Genomic DNA, 25,568 nt, shown 5'->3' with positions numbered 1-25,568 from the left:
ACTGTCTATGCATGTAATAGCACAGACAGCGAGCAGGGAACGAGGGGGAAGCAGGCGCTGATCTGGCAGATTGTTGCTTGATTCCCCCGGAGAATCATGACGTGTAATAAGGCCTGTACAATGGCACTATTCTCAGATAGCGGTGTTCTGGTAACCAGTTTTCTTCATGGAATAAACAACTGTGCTGATGTTTTGCATGCATACATGTTAGGTTGGTATTGCATGGAAATTCCCTGCAAAATGACATGTTATTACATGGTATTTCTCCAGTTTTTTTTTTTTTTTTTTGGGGGGGGGGGGGGGGGGGGGGGGGGGGGAGTTGATTTTCTTCACTTGTGGAATTTTCCAATACATCATGCCCTAAGTGTGGCATTTATTCAGGCACTTTGTGGAATTAGATGGTCATTGTTTTATTTCTAGAGTAAAAATCACCACAAAACTGATTAGGGGAGAGGGGGTCACATCTTTAAAGGGGAACTGTCAACAAGTTAGACTAATCTAAGCTGCTGATTTTGTGCTGTTAGTTGGGGTAAACTCTGCTCCAGAGCACCCTTAGGAGCTCCAGACCCCTAAGGGTGCTCCAAAGCGGAGTTTACTCCAACTAACAGCGTGGGTAGGTGCCGAGGAGGAAGGTAAGACACATGCCCTCCTCCTCAGAGTCCCTGGCGCTATGGGGGGGGATATCCCTGCTGCATTCTGCTCAACCATCTCAGCATAAATTGAAGGGTTAGCTCTGCTCAGTTGTTCAAGCCATGGGTCCATACTACCACACTGAGCCCACCAATTGTCCATCATGGGCCAGGGAGCATCTACACTGGATGTGGGTCTCAGTGTTGTTTACTGATGAAAGTCGATTAAATTGATGACTGCCAACAATGTTGGAGACGCCAAAGAGAGCACTACACATCAGCCACTGTTGCCTTTGGTGGTGGTGGTGCTGTTACAGTGTGGGCAGGTGTGTTTATTGATTACAGAACTGCCCTAAACTCTATGAAGATGCAACAGCAACCTACAGGTGCAAGTGCTTACCACATATACTCCCCCCGGGATACACACTATAAAAACCTGCTCTATAGTATTAAAAGCCACATGCAGCATGCAACCTTAGTGTGAACAAAGGCATAGAGGTGCTGCCAATTTATCCTTTTTTACAGTTTGTGAATGGTACACTGACAAGCCCATAGTATCATTAATCCAGTCAGAGTGCCTCTTCTTGAACAACAGAGGCCTAATTTAATCTTCATGGATGAGAATGCTAGAGATTAGGAAATGGCTGCTTGAGACTGGTGGACCTCAAATAGATTGGGCTGCACATTCTTCGGATCTATAATAATAAATTCAGAAATATCAACCTGTTTTGGTTTTAGATGGAGGACAGATTTGGGCTTGTCCACTGCTGACAAATCTGACCTTGGCTGCACTGTTGGGAGTGGACTGGAATTTCTAGTGATGGAGTCTGATGGAGTAGTGTTTATACAGTAGTGTAATACAATACATTCAACTAGTCATCAGACTCTTGATTTTTTTTTTTTTTTTTATGTTGCAGCCTTGTGATAAAAAAAAAAAAAAAAAAATTGTACCATAATGATAAAAACAGAAAGCAGAATGTTAGAAATCTTTGGTAATTTACTGAAAAGGAAACATTTTAAATCTAAGTATTCAGAGCCTTTACTCAGTACTTGGTGAAAGCCCCTTCAGCAGACATTACAGCCTCCAGTCTTCTTGTATACAACGTTGGCACACCTGGATTTAAAGGGGTTATCCAGCGCAAATCTTTTTCTTTCAAATCAGCGGGTTTCAGAAACTTATATAGATTTGTAATTTACTCCTATAAAAAATCTTAAGTCTTTCCATACTTATCAGCTGCTGTATGTCATGCAGCTCATGCTGTATCCGCGCTGAAGAATGAACATGTTCATTCTTCAGCGTGGGGAGAGCAGGAGCGCCTGCCTCCCATATACTCCCATTATGAGCGGGAGGCTAACGGCTTTCCATGGCAGACAATTCCACCGCGGAATTCCGCTAGTTTTGCTCAGTGGGAACGGGGCCTAAGAACAGTAGTAGGTGTCTGGTTTCCTCCACACAGGATAATAATAATAATAATTTTATTTATATAGCGCCAACAGATTCCGCAGCACTTTACAATTCTGACACTATTATATGAAGCTATTTCTTTGGCCATTACGACTGATAATTGCTTTGTGTAATAAAAGGCAACTTATAACTAGGATAGCAACAATCTGCTGCCGTCACTCTTTGTAATAGTAGCGGCAGCGGCAGACCACTGCTATATCCTATGGGCTGACTGGACGATCTAAAGATTGTCTGGGGAGCCCCTCCCGCAGTTTCCCATGGCCCCCGTCCTATACTATCCCGCTCACCCGCATGTAATAGCACTAGAAGTAAGCGGGGAACGAGGAGCAAGTGAGCACTGACCTGACAGGTCGGCGCTCACTTGCTCCTGCTGATCAGATTTATTGTCTTTTCTTTTGCAAATTCCAGATGGCTTCATTAAGGAGAGGGTTCTTTCTGGCCACTCTGCCATAATAAGAGGGATGCAGTGATGGCTGACCTTCTGGAATCTCTCCCATCAGCAAAATCTTTGGAGCTCAGCCAGAGTGACAATTGGCTCTTCATCACCATGCTTACCCCATGTTGGTTCGGTAAGAAGGCCAGCGCTAGGAAGATTCCTGTTTGTTAAAAACATCTTTCAATAATAATCATAAATAGGGATGGTCCGAACCTGCCGAGGTTTGGGTTCGTACGAACCTGAACTCTCGGCAGGTTCGGACCATCCCTAATTATAAAGGTCACTGTGCTCTTGGGAACTTTTACTGCTTTGCAGTTTTTTTGTCCCCTTCTCCAGATCTGTGCATCCACACAATCCTGTCTCTGAGCTCTACAGGCAGTTCTTTCCTCCTCATGTCTTGCTTTTTGCTCTGATACACAGTGTCATCTATGAAACCTTATATAAACAGGGCTGTGTATTTCCGAATCCTGTCCAATCACATACATTTAACACAGGTGACCCCAATCAACATGTAGAAACATTTTAGAGATGATCAAGAGAAATGGGAGGAACCAGAACTAAACTTCAGGTATTATAGCAAAGACTCTGAATATTTACGTCAATAAATACATTTGTGAACATTTCTAAAAAAATTTTTTTCACATTCTCATTATGGGCTACCAAGTGCAGATTGGTGGAGGAATTTTTTTCTTAATTTGTCTTGGTGTCCACTTTAACTCATCATAAATGTGTGTACTCTTTAAAAGTGGATCACATTAGCAAAGAGAGGAGTTAAGACCCTCAGGAGAAGACAGCAGTTGAGTAAATAATTGGTATGGTCATCAGTTTATGTTGCCATAGATTGGTTTGTCATCTGCTGTAGTGAAGCTATAGGCTTTAGAGTCAAAGCATGGAGTATTCTGGAATGGTAGTAAATGCAAAGTGGGTTTCCGACCTCACTATTTATAGTAGAAAATATCTACATAATGAGAAATCCTCCCCATGTACAATGGAACACGAAATTAACAAAAGTGTCTGCACCTCCCTGCATTGTTGGTATAGTAAATAGGTTCATGTATACATAATATACAAGTCTCTACAAAATATCTGTATAATTAATGAGCTCCGGTCTTTGCTTATAAGCAGATAGATCTGATGCTATCACATTAGGTCCCATTAGCTAAATGTGTGTATTGCAAAGAACTGCTCACTCGCACTGTAATTTGGTTCGGGCAATAGAAGCCACCTGGCATCTGTACAGGCCTGGGTCTTTGTGGGCACTAAAACCAAGATATATATATATATATACTATCCTATATTGCTATAAGGAAATATACAGCACTGATAGAAGTCATAAAATAAGTTATGAATATTGCATTAAATTTGGTTGTGAAATATTAGGCTTTCTGAGCTCATGCACAATACATGTATTAGTCACATGACACAATGGGAGTCTTGTGTTTGGCTTGGTAGGAATCATTGAGGATAATCCATAGCTGTGCAATCTTTACATCAATATCTATTGAAGGGGATTTGTTACCTCAGATTTGCATAGGTAACTGGCTACATGTGCATTTAGCATACATGTTAGTAACAGTACCTGTATGTAGCTCCTCTACAGAAAATTATCTTTTACTATCAACCCAAAGTGTCATAGAGGCATGGCCGGGGCGCTGTGGTGCCCTTCCCTTTTTTGATTGACAGCTGGGGCTCTCCCTGTCAAATGACAGCACACATGGTTCTTCCATGACACATCGGGCCAGAGGTAAACAATGATTTTTGCACTTATGGCACCAACAGAGGTACAACATACATATACTGTGTGCACATATAGCCAGTTAGTTGTTCAAATCTGGAATGAAAGTTTCCCAATATATTATTGTAATGCAATTGTAACATATCTGCAGGGGGTTATAGACATAATTTTAAAGCTTTACTAATTAAAGAGTTTTTCTGGGACTGTCTATAGAATAGGCCATTAGTTGCTGATTGTCACCCAACCCCGCTGCTGATCATCTGCTCGGTGCCCCGCACTACACAGTGAATGGGACCAGAAGCCCTGTGTTATTTCATAGTGGAGACGCTAGGTAAGTGCAGCGCTTATATACAATGAATGCTGCAGGGCTTATGCACATCTTTATAGGATGCACCTTATTTTGCACCAGCATTTTTTCCACAGGTTCCTAAAACTTTTGCACAGTACTGTACTAAGCAAATGCATCAGATTATTATTTTTTGGGGCTAATTGAATAAAAAAAAATTATCATGTGGTATGAGCCAAAATTTGACACATCATTCCACACTGCTGAGACGCACTGCAATACAGGGATACAGCCAGGGAGAGAGCATGGCCGCCCACCAATTCTGACACTTTTGCCTCATAGACTAATGAAGCGCATTGTTGCACTCTCCCCCCAACAGTATCTCTGTGAGGGTGCATTCACACTACCGGGCAGATAACCCCCCGCGAGTTCCGCGCTCACACCCGTACGCATCTCCGCCTCCATTCTATGGTCGGGTCAATTCTTTGGGTGGAATCTGCCTAACCATTGAATGGAGAAGATGCACGCGGGTGCGAGTGGAGGACGAACGGCGTAATCTGCAGCGGGTTATCCGCCCGGATTCAGAAAGGTGAATGTACCCTATTGCAACAAGTCTTAGCAGTGAGACTCGCTGCAATCAATAAATTTTGACTAATTGAAAGGTTTTTTTGTGTTTTTTTTTTTTTTATTACAGTTACTATTTAAAATAAAAGGCCTACGTTTTTTAACAATCCCATCGTACACAGAATGCTGTACATCTTGCAGCTAAAATGCTATGGGGAGATTTATCAAAGGGTGCAAAATATACACTGGTGTAAACTGCCCAAAGCAACCAATCATGGTCATTTTCTAATGATACATTCCCTTTAACTTGGAAAGAGAGGATGAAAAGAAAGAGAGAGAGAAAACTTTTCTTTGTAATCCTCTTTGCAAAAAAAACCTAACTACAGATTTAACTACACAGTTAAAAATATTTAACTACAAATAAAATAAAAATTATTGATATGACTATTCACATAACTATTCATATAACTTCTAGGTTCATGTATAAACTAGGGTTAAAGGGGTTATCTGGCAATTTAAAACTTTTGATATAATGCTGCCCTCACATAAAACATAATAAACATCTCCTTTCCGGGCTCCCCCTCGGGTCCTCCTGCAGTGCCCCTGGGTCCCCCGCCCTTACTACAACTTGTCTTGGCAGTGACAGCCCACTCAGCCAATCACAGGTCACAGTGCTGTCCTGTCTTAGGGTGCCTTTACTCAGAGAGATTTATCTGCCAGATTTTGGAAGCCAAAGCCAGGAATGGATTTGAAAAGAGGATATATCCCAGTCTTTCCTGTAGGACCTGATCCCTGTTTATAGTCTATTTCTGGCTTTGGCTTCAAAGATCTGTCAGATAAATCTGTCTGAGTAAACGCACCATAAGTCAGTGATTGGCTGAGCAGGCTGTGATTGCCAAGATGGAATAGGTGGCAGAAGCGGTCAGAGGCGCCACAGGAGGACAATAGGGGAGTGTGGTATGTATATTATAAGATTTATATTATATATAAAAGGTGCTGGAGTACCTCTTTAAGTCAGGATGACCTCTGTCCAATATGAAGAGGTCATGATCCATTATAAAGTAATAGTAGATATAATATTAGATAAATCAGTTATTCCAGGCGCAATTGTTTTAGTTTTTGAGGTTTTTAAGTGTCAATATTAACACTATTAAAAATTGCAACTACTATATATAAGAACTGCAGATAACAATAGGAATCACCAAAATATGATCATTGTTATATTCCCAGGATTTAGTCGTGAGGGATTTCTATTTACAGTATAAATTATACTTCCTTACGAATAATAACAAAATAATAAAAATATTTATTCCTGTGCAAATTGAAATTTCTGCAAAAATCTGCCCGGCGAGACTAGAGGGATTGTGTCTGCTCGGGCTGCGTGGCAGTGCAGGTATTCCTACAGCAGCATTCTCCTGCCCGTCTGCCTCCCTTCCAGTCCCTGAATCAGCTTGTGCACTGACATCAGCAAAGCTTGGGCAGCAGTGTGTGTGTGTGAGGAGGGGGAGAAGGAACACGCAGGCGTATTGTATATGGGTGGGGAGGGGAGAGATGTTGAGCAGAGCAGCCTGAAGCATCCTTATTCACCTACTGTACTGCCTGCTCTGACTCTCCTAGGGAAGATATTAACCTGTTCCTGCCTTACTGCAGACACCACCCAGTTAACCCACATCTCTTCCTTCTCTCCAGCCTCCATTCAGCCTCCCAGTCTCCAGAGCAGACACACAGGACCAAGAGAAGAGAAGACCATCCTGTAGGAAGGGATTTGGCTGCTCTTTTTCCTGGTCCTGTCTCCTGGTCCTTCCCCGAGCATCATGTCTGCAGGGGGAGATTTTGGAAACCCACTGAGGAAATTCAAGCTGGTATTTCTAGGAGAACAGAGCGGTAAGTGCCGTCACTTTATCCAGTGTTTTTTCCTCTTACAATAGGTTCATTGATGCTCCAGTATATTGCATTTACAGGTAATACTATCTTGTATTTCCCCGCAACCTCCCATTACATCCATAGACCGGTAGATGGGAATCCTGCAGGTCGGAACGTCTCTGTATTTATACCCCCTACCGACCTTTCTTCATTACCGAATACATTTCATCCTCATACGGGCAAAGCTCCAGACCCCATTTATAACCAGAGAGGGGCGCACAGGTGAGGTATTAACCCCTCCCACATTGACGCAGAAGTGTCGCCCCACACCGATCAGTCCGTCTTGGGGGATTTTATATGGTAATTTGTATTTCGGTAAAATTTTAATTCCAACATTTTTATTATTTCATGTTTTTTTCCCTCAATATTTCATCAGGGATGTCAGCATGAAGAGATGCCTGTGTAGAAATAAGCTGTCATATACATATGTCATATTGGTCATGCCATTATTTAACATCATGTATGACTTACACTGGGTCAGGGCCTAATGTTGCTTCTTGTAAGACGGATCATGATAAGTTGATGGAGGATATAGCAACAGTGAATGGATCCTGAATTCTTTTATTACACGGCAGGTTGCAGGCTTCCTATGGTGTAATGTACATTTTCTTCCATCGGACACACCCTTAATGACTCTTGGGATATGTACAGGAGACACAGACGGCTTCTCTGTTATCTCCAGAGCAGGGGAGGATGTGTTAGTCAAAGGTGGTGGATAGACATTAATATATATTCATTTTGCCATACTAAAGCCCCCGGCCACTGGCCACTTCACCTTCCTATATATAAAGCTGCATATTCACTGATTTCTATCAGGATGAAGCAGAAGACAAGCTGTTGTTTCAGGATTATTTACTGAAGGAAAAAACTAGATCAATACATGTCAACCATCATACATGGCTGTGTACCAATGGCTTCAATAGTAACTGGTCTTTGGTTAGTGGCAAATGATTCAAATGATTTCTTATTAGCTGTAACTTTTTAGTATTTTAGGTGTTATACATAATATAATTCATGAAGATGATCAAAGACTTGACAATGATTCAGCCAAACTGTGCTCAGTGATCTTTGTGAGGTCCGGTGGACCATTGCTTTGGCGTTATGGTTCTGATTTATCCATCAATTTATCGAAATTATTTTCATATTATTGATAAAATTATTTACACATTGAGCAATGCAAAAACCAGACAGCTGTAAAGGCCCCTATGCACATTACTGAGTCAGCCAAAGCTGCCGACATCATCGGGTGACTGTCTAACGTGTATAGGGGGTCCCAGACTCTCCACCGAGACATGATGTTGGGGAAGAGAAGGATCAGGCATGCTGAATTTTAATGCCTGATTCTTTCATTTTCCCTAGAGATGAGCTGCCACCAGAGGAGTCTGGCAATGTCTCTCATTCTCCATTGAAAGCATAGCAATAATATATGCTGCACACCATTGGATCTTATGCAGGTAACCAAAGTCCATATTACGCTTCCTTCCTAAGACCTTTGTTAGATACAGGTTACAAGTGATGTGGAGTGTCGGAGCATGCGGCACAAACTGATTCCAAAAGCTGAGTGAAGCGTCCATATGGCATTTTGACAGAATCCCAATGGGCCTACAGGTGTCTGGGCTTTTCTGATGCTGATGCTGGCCCTATATATAGCAAATCTGATATATATGATCAGGGAATATGAATTGCCACCTATATCAACCCAGGAACCATATACTATAACTTTAAAGGATCTGTCCACTTTTGACAATACCTTCTTGTTAGAAGGTTTTGCGTGGTGTCAAATAGTGGCCATTCAGCTAAAACTTTGGCGGTCCAGACAGGATGGAAATTGTAGTTTTGCAACAGCTGGGGGAACCTTGCCCTACAATAAGGCGACCACAGGGTGGCCTGCTGTGAGAACGCCTATCTATCAGCTGTTTTTTTTAGGATAAGTAGACAGCAGGTAAATCATTTCCCTGCAGCGCCACCACAGGAGAAATAAAGTACTACGCAGATATATTGAGGAGAAAATCCATGACATATAATGGACTGTAAGCATGTGATAAGGTACACCATAGATCAGGAATTACAATTATACTAAGGCAAAAATATTCCTATACAAAGCATTTTTTATTACTCCACCTTCATCTAAATCCCTGAAATCAAACCAACAGAAATTAGTTAAAAAAATAAGCTTTTATTCCCTACTATGTATTATTCATTTTATCTGAGTGAAGTGTCAATCAACCTCTGTGCTGCTATATTTATGTGTTTCATTCTAATGTCAATCAATTGATAGTGTGACTGCAGTTTACAACGTCATATAAGCCATTTTTTATAACTAAAACAACGGACAAGGCACTACCCCACACAATGCGACGTGAGAAATATATGTATAAGTATGCTGTAAACTAGTTAGGGTGCTCAAACCGAATTGGCATGGAATACCTAGAAACAAACCTCAAACAAAAGCATGCCAAATAATATCGGTAGCACATCCAAGAGCAAATATCAACCAAATGAATGCATATATAGTATAACAAAAATATATTTTATTGGTACACAAAGACAAATGGGACATATAGATTAAAAACACTTAAAAATGTACAACCAATCAAACAAAGTGCCATGTATGATAAACAGGCACAAAGGACAAACTGATAATTTTAAGTAAACAGGATCCCCGCTGATGTTTGGTCATGTAAAGTGCAATAGACACAAGTACAAGAAGAAGATACAAGGCAAATAGAAAAGGGCCGAAGCCCATAAGAAGTATATCACCAGACCAGAGGATCTATATCAGTGTCCACAGAACCCCACGCGTTCCGTCCCCGCTTGGGACTTTCTCAAGGGTCTTGAGAAAGTCCCAAGCGGGGACGGAACGCGTGGGGTTCTGTGGACACTGATATAGATCCTCTGGTCTGGTGATATACTTCTTATGGGCTTCGGCCCTTTTCTATTTGCCTTGTATCTTCTTCTTGTACTTGTGTCTATTGCACTTTACATGACCAAACATCAGCGGGGATCCTGTTTACTTAAAATTATCAGTTTGTCCTTTGTGCCTGTTTATCATACATGGCACTTTGTTTGATTGGTTGTACATTTTTAAGTGTTTTTAATCTATATGTCCCATTTGTCTTTGTGTACCAATAAAATATATTTTTGTTATACTATATATGCATTCATTTGGTTGATATTTGCTCTTGGATGTGCTACCGATATTATTTGGCATGCTTTTGTTTGAGGTTTGTTTCTAGGTAAGCCATTTTTTAGTTAGGAAAAACAACCAACCAGAGATTTTATTTTTATTGTAATATCCGGCAGGGGCAGGTGGAAAATTAAAAGGAACAACTGCCTACATCTCCCCTTGCCTGCGATTCGCCGTGCAAGAAGGTCTGGGACCCCGTTGGAATTCACACCCCGCTCAGCAAATAGGTGACTGGAGCCTGGAGCGGGGTCCTGCCCCAGTCAATGACTGGCTGAGTGGGCTGTCAATCAGCCGGGTCGTGACGTCGGCTGAGAAGTGATTATTCTGTCCCCACCCCCTGCCTCTTTCAGAAAAAATTGCAGTCGCTTCTCCTTTAAATACTAATAAATACATTGACCACTATAGTGTTACTAAATAATACTATGATAGAGTGAGTGGTTAATACCATCATACCATTGTTACTATACAAGACCTCAATACTATGACTGAATAATACCACCACACTATTACTAAATAATACCAACATAGGGTGGCTTAACCCCTTAAGGACAGAGCCTGAAATGGCCTTAAGGACAGAGACAAATTTTATGAATATGACCAGTGTCACTTTATTCATTAATAACTTCGAGATGCTTTTACCTATCCGGACGATTCTGAGATTGTTTTCTCGTGACATATTGTACTTTACATTTCTGGTAAAATGGAGTCGATACTCATAACGAATCTTTATGAAAAACACCAAAATAACGTGAAAAATTGTGAAAAAATGCATTTTTCAAACTTTGAAACCTTTCTGCTTATACAGAAAATGGTTATGCCACATAAATTATATATTAAATAGCATTAGCAACATGTCTACTTTATGTTGGCAGCATTTATTAAACTATATTTCATTTTTTTTAGACAATAGGAAGCTTAAAACATTAGCAGCAATTTTCCAAATTTTCTGTAAAATTTCAAAATTAGATATTTTTAGGGACCTGTTCAGGTTCAAAGTGTATTTGAGGGGACTGTATGTTAGAAAGCCCCACAAAGCACCCCATTTCAGAAACTGCACCCCCCAGACTCTGCAAAAGCACATCCAGAAAGTTTTTTAACCCTTTAGGGGAGTCACAGAAATAAAAGCGAAGTGTGTAAGAAATTTGAAAATTTTTATTTTCTGTGCAGAGATTTTATTGTAATCCAATATCTTTCATAATGATAAACCTATTAGGAGAGAAATGCACCCCAATATTGATTGCCCCGTTTCTGCAGTTTATAGAAATACCCCATATATGGCCCTATTGCGCTATTTGACATAACCACAAGCCTCAGATACAAAGGAGCGCCTAGTGAATTTCAATGGCTCCGTTATATTTGATCATTTCTGACTGTACCACTTCAGGTTGGCAGAGGCTCTGGGGTGCCAAAACCTAAAAAACACCCCTAAAGGGACACCATTTAGAAAACTGCACCCCTCAAGGAATGTAACAAGGGGTGTGGTGAGCATTTGGACCCCACAGGTGCTTCACAGATTTTCAGAACAATGTGGTGTAAAAAAGGAAAAATTCTATTTTTTACACTAAAATGTTGTTCTAGCCTTCAATTTTTCATTTTTACAAGGGGATAAAAGAAAAAAAAAAACACCAAACATGTAGCGCAGTTTCTCCCGAGTACGGAAATACCCCACATGTGGACATAAAGTGCCAAGCGGGCGCAGGACGAGCCTCCAAAGGGAAGGAGCGCCAATTGGCCTTTGCAAGCTGGATTTTACTCGAATGGATTTCAAGGGCCACGTCGCATTCACAGAGCCCTCCTGCTGCCAAAACACTGGAAACCCCCCACAAGTGACCCCATTCTGGAAACTACACCCCTCAAGGAATCTAACAAAGGGTTCAGTGAGCATATGGACCCCACTGGTGACGGGCACAAATGTGGAACAATGTGACGTGAAAGGGAAAAATTTCATTTTTTCACTTTCACGGCACAAATGTGGCCGTCATCAAGGGGTCCATATCCTCACTGCACCCCTTGTTAGATCCCTTGAGGGGTGTAGTTTCCAGAATGTGGTCACTTGTGGGGGGTTTCCAGTGTTTTGGCAGCACGAGGGCTCTGTAAATGCGACATGGCGTTCATCATCCATTCTGGCCAAATCCAGCCTTCAAAATCCAAATGGCGCTCCTTCCCTTCGGAGGCTTGCCCTGCGCCCACATGGCGCTTTATGTCCACATGTGGGGTATTTACGGACTCAGGGGGAATTGCTCTACACATTTTGTGTTTTTTTTTCTCTTTTAACCCCTTGTGAAAATGAAAAATTTAAGGCTAAACCAACATTATAGTGTAAAAAATGTAATATTTCATTTTCACGCCATATTGTTCCACATTTGTGCCCGTCACCAGTGGGGTCCATATGCTCACTACACCCCTTGTTACATTCCCTGAGGGGTGTAGTTTCCATAATGGGGTCACTTGTGGGGGGGTTCAACTGTCTTGGCAACACAGGGGCCTTTTAAATGCAACATGGCCCCTCGAAATCCATTCCAGCCAAATCCAGCCTCAAAAAGCCAAATGGCGCTCCTTCCCTTTGGAGGCTTACCCTGCACCCGCATGGCGCTTTATGTCTTCATGTCGGGTATTGCTCTACACATTTAGTATTTTTTTTATCTTTTAACCCCTTGTGAAAATGAAAAAATCAAGACAAGATGAATGATTTAGTGTAAAAATTTAACATTTTTTACACTAAATGTTGGTCTAGCCTTGATATTTTTCTTTTCCACAAGGGGTTAAAAAAGAAAGTGAACACAAAACGTGTAGGGTAATTTCCCCTGAGTACGAAAATACCCCACATGTGGATATAATGTGCCATATGGGCACAGGACAAGCGACCAAAAGGACAGTGCGCCATTTAGAGGCTGGAATGGAGGATGGGGGCCATGTCGCAATTACAAAGCTCCTGTGCTGCCAGGACAGTAGAATAGACCCCATTCTGGAAACTACACCCCATAAGGAAACCAACAAGGGGTACAGTGAGCATATGGACCCCACTGGTGACGGGCACATAAGTGGAACATGTGCCATGAAAATAAAAAATAAAATTTTTTCATTTTCACGGCCCAAATGTGGCCGTCACCAGGGGGCCATATCCCCACTGCCCCCCTCGTTAGATTCCTTATGGGGTGTAGTTTCCAGAATGGGGTCACTTGTGGGGGGGTTTCTACTGTCCTGGCCGCACAGAGGCTTTGTAATTGCATCATGGCATCCTCTAATGGGAATGGCGGCCATACCTATTTAGCTGGGGAAAAGGGACCATTCTAATTTATTTGGGGGTATTAGGCCAATTATTAGTTTATAAGGTTGAAAATGACAGGTGTCCATCAAATTCAACCTGTGTTGATCCAGAGGAAGGCAAAAAACCCTCGTGAGGCAGACGACAGTAGCCTCATCACAGGGGAAAAATTCCTTCCCGACTCCATAATGGCGATCAGAATAATCCCTGGATCAACGTGACCCCTGAAATAGGTATAAGGGAAAGAATTTAGATAATGTAGAACCCCAATGACGTGTGGTGCGCCTTGAAGCGATCCAGTATGCAGAGGCCGGGGTGATCAGGACAGGTGTCACACTGGAAAATGGTGTCCTTCCTGATCCCCCTGTTACGCCACACTCTGCACTTCTTCTGGGGTCTCCCTTTCTCCAGTGTGGGGGACGTCACCTGGAAAATGTTGTCCTGGTGCGATACGGGGTCCTTCATATCCAGAAGCGCTGGGTCCGCTCCATGGCTGCTAAATATTAGGGCTTTATTACTACTTCTGATATTTACGGATCGTGCAGCAAGCTACAGTAGCTCAGGCAGCGAGGGACCGAAAGAGGGGGCGCTGGTATAAAAGTTACAGGTGGTAACCTTTAGCAGTGGGAAGATCAGTTCCCGAACGATCTTCCCACTAACTCGGAGGATTGGGGGGGGGGGGCATCTGGGGGTGGATTTGGGTGTCCTTTCCTTCATACACTCTAAGGTTACGTGCACACTGCGGAATGGCGAAGGATAACCCTTTGTGCATTCCGCAGCTGGCACCCACCGGCGGACTGATGGAGGCGCGCGTCTCCGCTCTTGTCACACTCCATTCTATGCACGGGCGGATTCTGCCCTCTGTCCAATGTGTTCATTCTTTGGACGGACGACGGAATCCGCCCGTGCATAGAATGGAGTCTATGACACGGGTGGAGACGCGTGCCCGCATCAGTCCGCCAGCGTGTGCCAGTTGCGGAATGCACAAAGGGTTATCCTTCGCCATTCCGCAGTGTGCACGTACCCTGGATCTGTAAGTGTACCCTGAGGTACGCTCACAGAGTTTGTAGAATTTCACGCCATACCGTCATCTCTTATTGGGACGGTACTGGCGGAAAAGACGTGTCTGGGGGGCAGCGTACGCTACGCTACCCCCAGACACGTCACTGGATGATGAGGATGAATGGAGGAAAGAAGGATTCCCCCATTCATCCTCACTGGCTGTTTCGGTGTCGGAGGCAATAATAACGTATACGTCCGACACCGAAAACACCTTGGGGGCCATCTTTATACGGGGATTGGTATATGGGGTATGTAAATGTGTAGTGGTGTAGTGTAAAACTTTATTTCATGTAGTGTGGTGTAGTGTAGTGTTTTTTACGTGTTTTTTTGACAGTAAGAAAAAATATCCCTTCGCCAAGAAAGGAGCTGCTGATAAATGCCGCACTTATGTGCGGCACTTATCAGCAGCCAGTGGCGGTAAGATATAGGGGGGAAAAACGCCCCTACGCCATAAGGGGGAGTTGCTGATCAGCGGCGCACTTGCATGCGATGCTGATCAGCACTCAGCAGCGTTAGGGCGCAAAAAAAGAAAAAAAAAATTGAAAAAAAAATAAAAACAAAATCTTTTTAACCCAAAGCAACTGATCAGTGAATGATATTCACTGATCAGCCGCTAGGGGGCAGTAGAGCGATGCTGCCGGAGATTGCCGAGACTCGCCGAACCCGAGGACCCGAGCATTTCCGAAGATTTCCGACGCTGGACGACCAAACCCGGAAGTGAAGCAAAGAAGACGCGAGGACGGCGCGGACCGCAGATCGTCGCTCCGGACGCCCAGATCAGGTGAGTATGGTACACCTGCACCACACACACCTGTTCTGCACCCCTCAGCTACCTAGCTGAGGGGTACAGAACGCGACAAAACAGTTTTTTTACAGTTAGATCGCCATGTTGGCCGGCCGGTACTGGCCGGCCTATCACGGCGATCGTGGGGGTGGCATCGGCGCCATCTTTGGTGGGGACACTAATGGCGATTGGTGCTGTCTCGGACAGCACCAATCGCCATTACTTTCCGGGTCACCGGGTCACCGATGACCCGGAAAGCTGTTTTCAGCTGCTATATGCTGATCTGTATAGATGAGCATATAGCAGCGATCGTCGGCACGGGAGGGGTTAATCACCCCCCGTGCCGACGAGCAGAGATGGCCTGCTATACATTATAGCAGGCCATCTTCCCCGACCACTGTGTGTGAACACACAGCGATCAGGGAAACATCGGGCATAAGTATACGCCCGTTTGCGTTAAAGCCCACCCTGCGGGGGCGTATACTTACGCCCGATGTCGTTAAGGGGTTAATACCACCACCATACTGTGACTGTATAATCCCTCTGTATTTTTCTGAATAGAAACCACTAGAGGAATATCAACATTAAGGGCCTTTTACACGGGCCGATTATCGCGGGGGGGAAAAAACTGTTAAATCATTCGAATCTAAGCAATAATCTTCAGCTGACCTCAAAATCATTGTTCTGTCCTCTCTGTCCTTCCTCCCCACCCTCCTCATCATTAGGAATGCCCCAGGCAGATTGCTTCCTATTCCCCACCTGTGTGTATAATGAACATGGGCTGGATCGTTAATACACCTGTGCAAAGCTCAAACAGCAGTAAATGTTCCTGGATCATTCCTAACGATGAGGAGGGTGGGGAGGAAGGAGAGGTGGTGCCAGCCTAATGCATATACAAATGTAAGCCCCGGCCGTTAGACACAACTCTGCAGGATTAAAAGTTGTTTTTATGACAATAAATGCATCCCCTGCCGAACGGCCCCCAAGACAGATTGTGGGTACAGATTCGCTTTAACAGTGCCCATTAGAGTCCCCCACTTATTAATGGGGCCCCTTCAGTGCACCCTTACCCACTAATTGTGCCCTCCTAATGTACCCAATTATAATGCCTATTAGTATCCATGGCTCAGTAATTCACTAATGGTGCCCCCCTTAGGGTTTACAACACAGGAAAATAGGCCTAATAAAACTAACACCTAGCCTTATTTCCATGATGAAAGGAGCTACTCAGTCTCTTTATGTCTGCAGTTTCCTGTTGCAATGCGTTCAATAATATCACAGCAGCCTGCATAGTGCTCCTAGTAGAAGGAGAAGGATGGCATTCCATGGGTCGGTGGTGCTCCTGGTGGGGAAACCAGCAATATGTAGAGAAAATCCCGCCACTCACCGATAATTTCATTTTATTTAATTCATTCAGTGGATTTTCTCTACATATTGCACAGTATTCCTGCTCTAGCATCCCACAGAACGCAAGCCTATAATAGTTGGTGATTGGAGGAGCAGGGAACTGGTAGTTTGGTGAAAGTCAGAGAACAGGTTTGTAAAAAAAATTTTAATTGGTAGGTATATTAGAAATTAGCACTACTTTCTCCAAGACACTGCAAATTTCACTCAAATTAAAGGGGGTTTCCAATTTTGACAATTTAAGTGTTCCCTAGTTGTGACCTTCACAATCTTCTGTAATCTGTATGGAAACATGTCTGTAAGGGTGGTATTACACGGGACAATAATCGTTCGAAAAATCGTCAGATTGTTCGGATTTGAACGATAATCGTTTCGTGTACTAGCAGGCAACGATTAAACGACCAACGAGAAATTGTGGATCGTTTGATAGAATCTAGACCTATTTTCATCATTGATCGTTCACAAATCGTTTAAACACAATTTGGTGTTATAACGCGTCTTTCGTTCGTTCCCTGGTCTATCAGCCTGGAAAGAACGACCGTAAGTAATGATCATCGTCCTGTGTAATAGGGTGAACGATTAAGATCGTGCGTCATAGCGGTCGTTTGAGATTGTGTATCGTTAATTGCCGAAAAGTCATCTAGTGTAATACCACCCTAAGAGTTTAAATTCCCTACATTGCCATCATAGGAGAAAGTACTACACAAAACCCATTGTATTCCATCAGTTGTCTGTGTAATGCAGGACAGGAAAGGTCCTCCAGACCAAGAGAAACTCTATGGGCCCTATTCCACCGGACGATTATCGTTTGCATAATCATTAACGATTAACGATTTAAAACGACCGCTATTGCGAAAGACCTGAAAATGTTCACTCATTTCCATGGAACGATAATCGTTACTTATGATCGTAATTGCGATAGTTTTTTCTTCGCTATTTATTCGCTATTGTGTTCGTATCTATTGCGAACGACTGAACGATGTCTTATTCAATGCGAACGATTTGCAAACGTTTTGCGGACGAGCAACTATAAAAATAGGTCCAGGTCTTATAAAGCGATCAACAATTTCTCGTTCGGTCGTTAATCGTTAACTGCATTTCAACCGAACGATTATCGTTTAGATTCGAACGATTTAACGATAATCTGAACGATATTCGTCCGGTGGAATAGGGTCCTATGTCAGCTCTCCACACTAACCTAGAGGTGATGGTCCAAATAGGATTTCTCTCTATTGACCCCAAATTCTTTAATAGGTTATATGAAAATAGGTTTTCTAAAATGACTACGGTACCCCTTCAGTAATACGTGGTTGGGAAGGATGCAATTTTTTTCAGTTTTTGTTGGTGAGGCAATGAAAATTTTTCAGAAAATTGCAATAAAGATGAAATCTAAATATCACAGTATTGACGTCGAAAGAATAGATATGAATGGACCTACAAAAGAAGACTGAATGGCACATTGCAATCTCATGAGCCTTTCACATTAAGAATATTGCCATCTTCTCATTCCACATAAAGCTTTGGGTCAGAGGTGACAGCTCAGGACTAATATTTAGGGACCCTTTGACCTCTAGACAGTCTTTATTACTTAGGACCTTTATGAGCAGCTGTTTAGAAATGAGACACAGAGGATTTTAGTTATTAATCCTTGTATGTGTGGATAGCGGTGAGACTGAGTGCAGTATGTGTGTGTCTATTGGTGTGTAGGTGGTTCAGTAACAGCGACCTTCACTATTATATTATATATAGAACATAGTGCCATGATGTTGTAGCAATGTTTTATAGCATGTAATAGAAGCTGTATCTCTATCACTCTACTTATATAGGCCACTGTATTCCACAGTGTTATGCAGAGGTGGGGTTCACTAAGGGAGGTTTTCTGTAAACTTGTCCCCTATGTGATTTTTAGGATGACATTGGATATGGCAAAGAGTATCTGTAGGACCTGGCTTTACCCATTAACTTCAATGGTGGTAAAATGTGTATGGTGGTAATCACTGGTAGGTGGCACTAACAGCTGATAATCACTGGTAGGTGGCACTAATAGCTGGTAATCACTGGTAGGTGGCACTAATAGCTGGTAATCACTGGTAGGTGGAGTTAATAGCTGATAATCACTGGTAGGTGGCACTAATAGCTAATAATCACTGAAGAGTGTAACTAATAGCTAATAATCACTGGTAAGTGGCACAAATAGCTGGTAATCGCTGGTGGGTGGCACTAATAGCTAATAATCACTGGTAAGTGGCACAAATAGCTGATAATCACTGGTAGGTGGCACTAATAGCTGATAATCACTGGTAGGTGGGACTAATAGCTGGTAATCACTGGTAGGTGGTACTAATAGCTAGTAATCACTGGTAGGTGGCACTAATAGCTAGTAATCATTGATGAGTGTCACTAATAGCTAGTAATCACTGGTAGGTGGCACTAATAGCTGGTAATCATTGATGAGTGTCACTAATAGCTGGTAATCACTGGTAGGTGGCACTAATAGCTGATAATCACTGGTAGGTGGCACTAATAGCTGCCAATAATTGATGAGTGCCTCTAATAGCTGGTAGTTACTGGTAGGTAATAATTTATAATCACTAATAGATTACACTAGCAGCTGGTATCACTGATAGGTGGCACTAGAAGCGAGTGATAAATGATTAGTGCCACTAGTAGCTGGTAATCACTGATAGGTGGCATTAGTGGCACTGAAATTTGGCACTAGTAACTGGTTGTGATCACTGAAAGATTGCACTAGCAACTGGTATGCACTAATAGGTGTCAGTAGTAGCAGATGATTGATAACTTGTGCCACTGGTGGCAAGTGATCACTGACAGGTAGCTCTAGTAACTGGTATTAACTGATAGGTGACCCTATTACCTGATAATCACTGATAGGTGGCATCATTAGCTGATAATCACTGAGAGGTGGAGCTAGTGACTCGCTTGCACTGATAGAAAGCACTAGTAGCTGGTAATAACTGATTACACTAGTAGTGAGTGATCAATATATGGTCCCAGTATCTGGTATTTTTTGATACATGGCATTGGCAGCTCGTAATCACTGATAGGTGGCACTATTAGCTGGTAATCATTGATAGGTGGCACTAGTAGCTGGTAATCACATATAGGTGGCAAAAGCAGCTAGTAATAATAGAAAGCTGACACTAGTAGATGGTAATCATTGAGTGGTGGCGCTAGCAGCTGGTGATCATTGAAAGGAGGCATGGGTAGCTGGTGATCACTGATCGTGGCAATGTTTTCTGGCAACACAAAATGACTGGTGCATCTTTTAATTACAGATAATAATGAATGTCACTGTACATTCTATATGGCTACAGGGAAATCATATTCCTAATAGCTGCCATCCTGACTACAAGTGCTCGGCTGCTAGATAATGCTGTCACAATGACTGGCAGCACATTACTGTGACAGCCTCAGCTAATGGTCAGCTCATAGAGTACAGAACAGAACAGGATCATGTACCTGGTGACTGTATACATCTGTTAGTGTCTACAGGGCTAGCCGCTAGGGACCTGTTTTATCTGCCCCTTCAGGCTTGTTACTGGAATCTTGTACATGGTTTTAATTATTTACAATTAGCATCAAATATCAGAATCTATTTTTATTATCGTGTGTAGTTTCCTTACCAAGTTCTTCCAAATGTTAATGATTGACTCTCCCTAGACATGTATCAGCTGTCAGGTACAGATAGTCATGTCACATCTAGGCTCCCCTCCCCCAGGGTGGGATTTCCTGCTGAGTACATTTTTTTAAAATCTCTTTTTCTGCATTTTTGTAAATAGCCAGAAAACGGTGCGTTCACACCTACAGAATCTGCAGCAGATCTGCAGCAGATTTGATGCTGTGTTCAGTTATTTAAATGAAATCTGCTGCAGAAAATCAGCTGCAGGTCCTGTAGGTGTGAACGCACCATTAATGTGAATATGAGAAGTATAGCAGCGTCTATCACCCCATGCCTGACCCTAAAAGAGTGTGATGTGATTGTAAAGGCAGCCAAAGTACAAAGTCACATTGTAATTTTGTTTTTTTTAACTAACTTTTTAGCCAAGATTTCCTATAGAATGTCCATAGTAGAGTACAGTATATAGACCTTTAGGAACACAGTTAGAAAACACTATTCTAATCTTAAAGGGAAACTATCAGCTGGTTTGATGAATCTAACCTACTGATAGTCCCTTATAGCGCCAGGGGCGCTGAGGAGAAAGGTATGTCTATTACCTTCCTCCACTGTGCCGGTCCCGTGCTGTTTACCCCGACTAAAAATGCGGGACTGGCTCCGGTAACAGACATACCTTCCTCCTCAGCGTCCCCGGCGCTATATGGGCTATCAGCAGGTTAGATTTGTCTAACTTGCTCATAGTTCCCCTTTAAATGGGCAGTGTTATTACCAATAAATAATGTTAAATCAGCAGGAAAGGTGATATACTACATCTTTGCAATTTACTTTTTTTTTTTTTTTTCCTGTACAATGCTATAAAATCGGTCACTAGGTGTCTCAGTCCAGGCCCCATCACTAAGGCCATTTGGTCTTTAGTAACAGCAAAAAAAAGAAACCAAATTCAGAAAGTGATGTCAGTTGTTCCTCTGCTTTGCACAGACTGAATCAGTCAAGATAAATGCTGATTGGCCATCGTCTCCTGTACACGCCCCTGTGCTCTGCTGCAGATGAGTAAACTAACTGATTTAAAGGGGTTATCCAGCTCTACAAAAACATGTCCACTTTCCCCCTACTGTTGTCTCCAGATTGGGTGGGGTTTTGAAACTCAGTTCCATAGAAGTAAATGGAGCTTAATTGCAAACCACACCTGAACTGGAGGCAACAGTAGGGGGAAAAGTGGCCATGTTTATATAGCGCTGGATAACCCCTTTAAAGTGACTCTGTACCCACAATCTGACCCCCCCAAACCGCTTGTACCTTTGGGTAGCTGCTTTTAATCCAAGATCTGTCCTGCGGTCCGTTTGGCAGGGGATGCAGTTATTGTCATAAAACATTACTTTTAAAATTGCAGCTCCGTGCCCTACGGGCATATCTGTGCCCTAACTTTGCACCACCCCCTCCGTCCCTCCTCCCCACCCTCTTCATTAGGAATGCTCCAGGCAGGTTGCTTCCTATTCCCCACCTGTGTTACCACAGCACATGGGCTGGATCATGTGCAATGTTCAAACAGAAGTAAATGTTCCAGTGGCATTCCTAATGATGAAGAGGGTGTGGAGGAGGGACGGAGGGGTGGTGCAAAGTCAGGCCACAGATACGCCCGTAGGGCACGGGGCTGCAATTTTAAAATTATTTTTTTATGAAAATAACTGCATCACCGACGAATGGACTGCAGGACAGATCTTGGAACAAAAGCAGCTATCTGAAGGTACAAGTGGTTTGGGGGGGTCAGATTGTGGGTACAGAGTTGTTTTAAGGCCTGTACACTGGCTCAGGGTGTAATGCAGAAGCATGAGCAGCACAATGGGGCACTAAATGGACCCCTGTAGCTGCGAAGTTGAAATAAAAACCAACAGCATACATAAGGCAAGCTATAACTATATATTTTCCAGGGTTTTAATTTTTCTATGTCATTAAAGGTACACTTTAAGGCTATGTTCACACAACGTAAGAGACCGGCCGTTTCGTGAACTGTCCAGGTCACGGAACAGCCAGTCTCTGAAAAGATCATCCCGGCCGGTATAGCAGTACCGGCCAGATGATCTTTGGCGCCGCACAGTTCTGATGTGGGCGCATTCGTGCGTGCCCGAATCAGAACTGCCCACAGCACACTATGCAGCGTGCGGCCGGAGCCACTCACTCCACAGTGTGCACTTACATGGTTTTCTGCGACCGCTATTCGCTGAATAGCGGCTGCAGAAAACTGACATGTCAGTTGTTTGCGGCGCCGCTAGGGATCCCGTCCGTAACGTATACTATGTGTATATGCTCTGGCCAGGATCCCATAAACGGCCAGGTGAAGTATATTTTCGTAATAATGGATTTATGAAAATGTACATTGTGTGAACATAGCCTAAATGTGTTAGGAGTAAGAAAGGAGGATGGTACCTGGCTGAATAATTCTATATGTGGCTCCCACAAGTCTGTAGTACAAACAAGAAATAGTGAAGGAAAAAGGACTATTGTGGTGAGCCCAGCATATTATACAAAAAGCAACTTTATTAGAGGATCATAAAGTGCAGAGTACATAGAAAGTGCAATTATTCCATAAGTGTGCAATAGAGGTGTGAATGAGTTATTAAAAAAGGTAGGGTGCTGTCGGGTAAGGTGACCCTGTTATACCCTACCTATACTAGTTGAGGGACCGCTGGGTAAGGCGTCCCTCCGCCAGACGGTTTCTGGCCCTGCACTGATTCGTCATATAGAGGTATGTAGGCTGTCAAGGAAGTATATATGTAAGTATATATATATAAGTATATATATATAAGTATATAAGTATAGACACCATCCTAGTCTCCTAACTCCCCTTACTGCACAACCGATCGGTGCCTATTTTACTAAAGCCATCGATCTGACATATATACTTCCTTGACAGCCTACATACCTCTATATGATGAATCAGTGCAGGGCCAGAAACCGTCTGGCGGAGGGACGCCTTACCCAGCGGTCCCTCAACTAGTATAGGTAGGGTATAACAGGGTCACCTTACCCGACAGCACCCTACCTTTTTTAATAACTCATTCACACCTCTATTGCACACTTATGGAATAATTGCACTTTCTATGTACTCTGCACTTTATGATCATCTAATAAAGTTGCTTTTTGTATAATATGCTGGGCTCACCACAATAGTCCTTTTTCCTTCACTATAGCCTAAATGTGCAAAGCTTTAAAGAAAATTCAAGGAAATGTTATCTTTATGGGGAGCCATAGACATTAGAGAGTTTAGTTTGTCAGCAGATCCCACTTTGTATCCTAACCATATACATATTGACCAAGGTTTACCAAAAGTGTGAGCAAAAAACACAGGACATGCTATGTGCGTCCTACCACTGATAGCACATCCTGCAACGCCCAATATTTGCTGCACCAGTAACTCACCCGTGATACAGGTGAAGAGGCAGTGCCTGATTTAGTTGTTTCTTACCCCATTCACCAAAGTCTCGCCTCAGGATGCAGAAAACCACAAGTGCTGCACCAGGATCAATTGTACATGGCCAGCATATGTTTACACCTTCAATAGCTGTCAATCATTTGGCCAACAGTTATCTCTCTTGTTCTCCCCATACACATGAACATTAGGCACAGCCGAACATTCATATGTTCCCCATTGCAAGGAGTAAACCACCACCAGTCTATAAGGCTTGTTTATCTTGCCAAGAACAAAAGGGTCAGGCAGTGAAAATCCATCGCACCCAACCATTGACGACATCTGTTACACTGGACTTGGTTCATTTGCAGGATGCAGAGTTGGGTACGGTGTACTGATGAGCGAACATGACAAATTTTTGGGTTTGTCCAAACCTCCTGCGTCCTGGCGAAGTTACATGCAATCCTGGCAGCCCTAGGACTGAAATTTCTTCAGTTACCAGGAGTTAAATGCTGAGCATTCGGGTTCGTACAAACCTGAGTGTTTGGCAACTTCGTTTATTACTAGATAATGAGGGTTGAGACATAGGGAGGTGCAGCCCTGGGGAGGGCTTTATGAGTGAGGGTTAGAGAAGAGTGAATCGCCATCTAAACGAAACAAAGCCCTTCGTTTGATCGGCAAGTGGCTTATCAGCGCCCTACCTTTCAATTTTCCCAGGTGCCAGGAAAAGCAGGATCCAATCCTGTGAAATTTCTCCCAGTTTCCCAGGACTGGATCCAGCTTTTCCCGACATCCGGGTAGGTGTGGCAGGGAGAGGAACAGAGTCTAAAGGTAGATGGCTGATAAGCTGCTTGCTGATCAGAATGGCAACAAGCGAAGTGACTGGGACAGTCTAGGGCATTGGTGTAACGGCTGAACACAAAGATGAGCTTGGCTGCTGCCTTTAGGATAGACTTGATAGAGATCAATTAGTAAAGAGTTAGGGTACTGTTACACAAAGCAATTATTGGCCGTACTTGGTCGATTACCGGCCATTCCAGCCGCTAATCATTTTGTGTAATAGGTCATGTTTTAAATCAACTATCAACCGACATGCACAATTTTGATAGTGTCCCTGCCTGTCCCTCGGTGTGATAGGAGCGGGGGCAGCAGACCGACACTATCTTCTATGGACTACCCAGGTGATCTCAAGATAGTCTGGGCAGCCTCTCCTGCAGCTCCCTGCGGCCTTCTCCCACTTTTACCCCCTCGCTGTCGGTGCATGTAATAGTGCCAACAGCCATCCAGGAACAAGGAGCAAGCGAGCGCCTACCCAACAGGTCAGCCCTTGCTTGCCCCTAATATTGGGCTATGTAATAGGACCAATATGGGTTCACACATGTTATTTTGGTCAGCATTCCCCATTTTTGTCTGGATTTTTTTTTATTGCGGTCAGAGACTCTATATTCAATGCTGCTGATTGGCTTCCTTAATTTCTGATCTGCTTCCCTGAGCAGTAAGCTTAACATAAATGCCACTAACGGTACTATTACTTACATGGACCAACTATGGCCCAATCATTTTAGTAAACAAGCAACAATCTGCTAGATCGGCGCTCGTTTACTGGACCTATTAGACGGCCCAATATTTAGGCAGTAAGGGCTGCATGGACATCGTTAGCGATGTCTATGCAGTTCTTGCCCAAATACCTGATACCTTACCCCTCCCCGCTCCCTTTGCTTTGCAGCTTCCCGTTCTTGGTGGCAGTAGCGCCTGAGTGGCCTGTCTACTGATGCGTGCTCGGCG

At 43.2% G+C, this 25,568-nt stretch overlaps 1 protein-coding gene across 2 annotated transcripts in view; it reads left to right on the top strand.

Annotated features, from left to right (window-relative positions):
* RAB6B (RAB6B, member RAS oncogene family) overlaps window positions 1–25,568 on the top strand; it is a 49,941-nt gene that overhangs the window by 1,858 nt on the left and 22,515 nt on the right. Inside the window, exons 2-3 of one of the 2 annotated variants that reach the window (XM_069975651.1) lie at window positions 4,479–4,596; window positions 6,805–6,999. In XM_069975651.1, coding sequence (XP_069831752.1) covers window positions 6,930–6,999 — 70 coding nt within the window. In that variant the 5' untranslated portion in view covers window positions 4,479–4,596; window positions 6,805–6,929. The remainder of the gene's footprint in view (window positions 1–4,478; window positions 4,597–6,804; window positions 7,000–25,568) is intronic. The other variant, XM_069975652.1, reaches the window with a different exon arrangement.

Source organism: Dendropsophus ebraccatus, chromosome 6 (assembly GCF_027789765.1).
Source record: "Dendropsophus ebraccatus isolate aDenEbr1 chromosome 6, aDenEbr1.pat, whole genome shotgun sequence".
NCBI classification, from domain to species: domain Eukaryota; kingdom Metazoa; phylum Chordata; class Amphibia; order Anura; family Hylidae; genus Dendropsophus; species Dendropsophus ebraccatus.
This window is presented reverse-complemented; position numbering and strand designations above follow the sequence as displayed.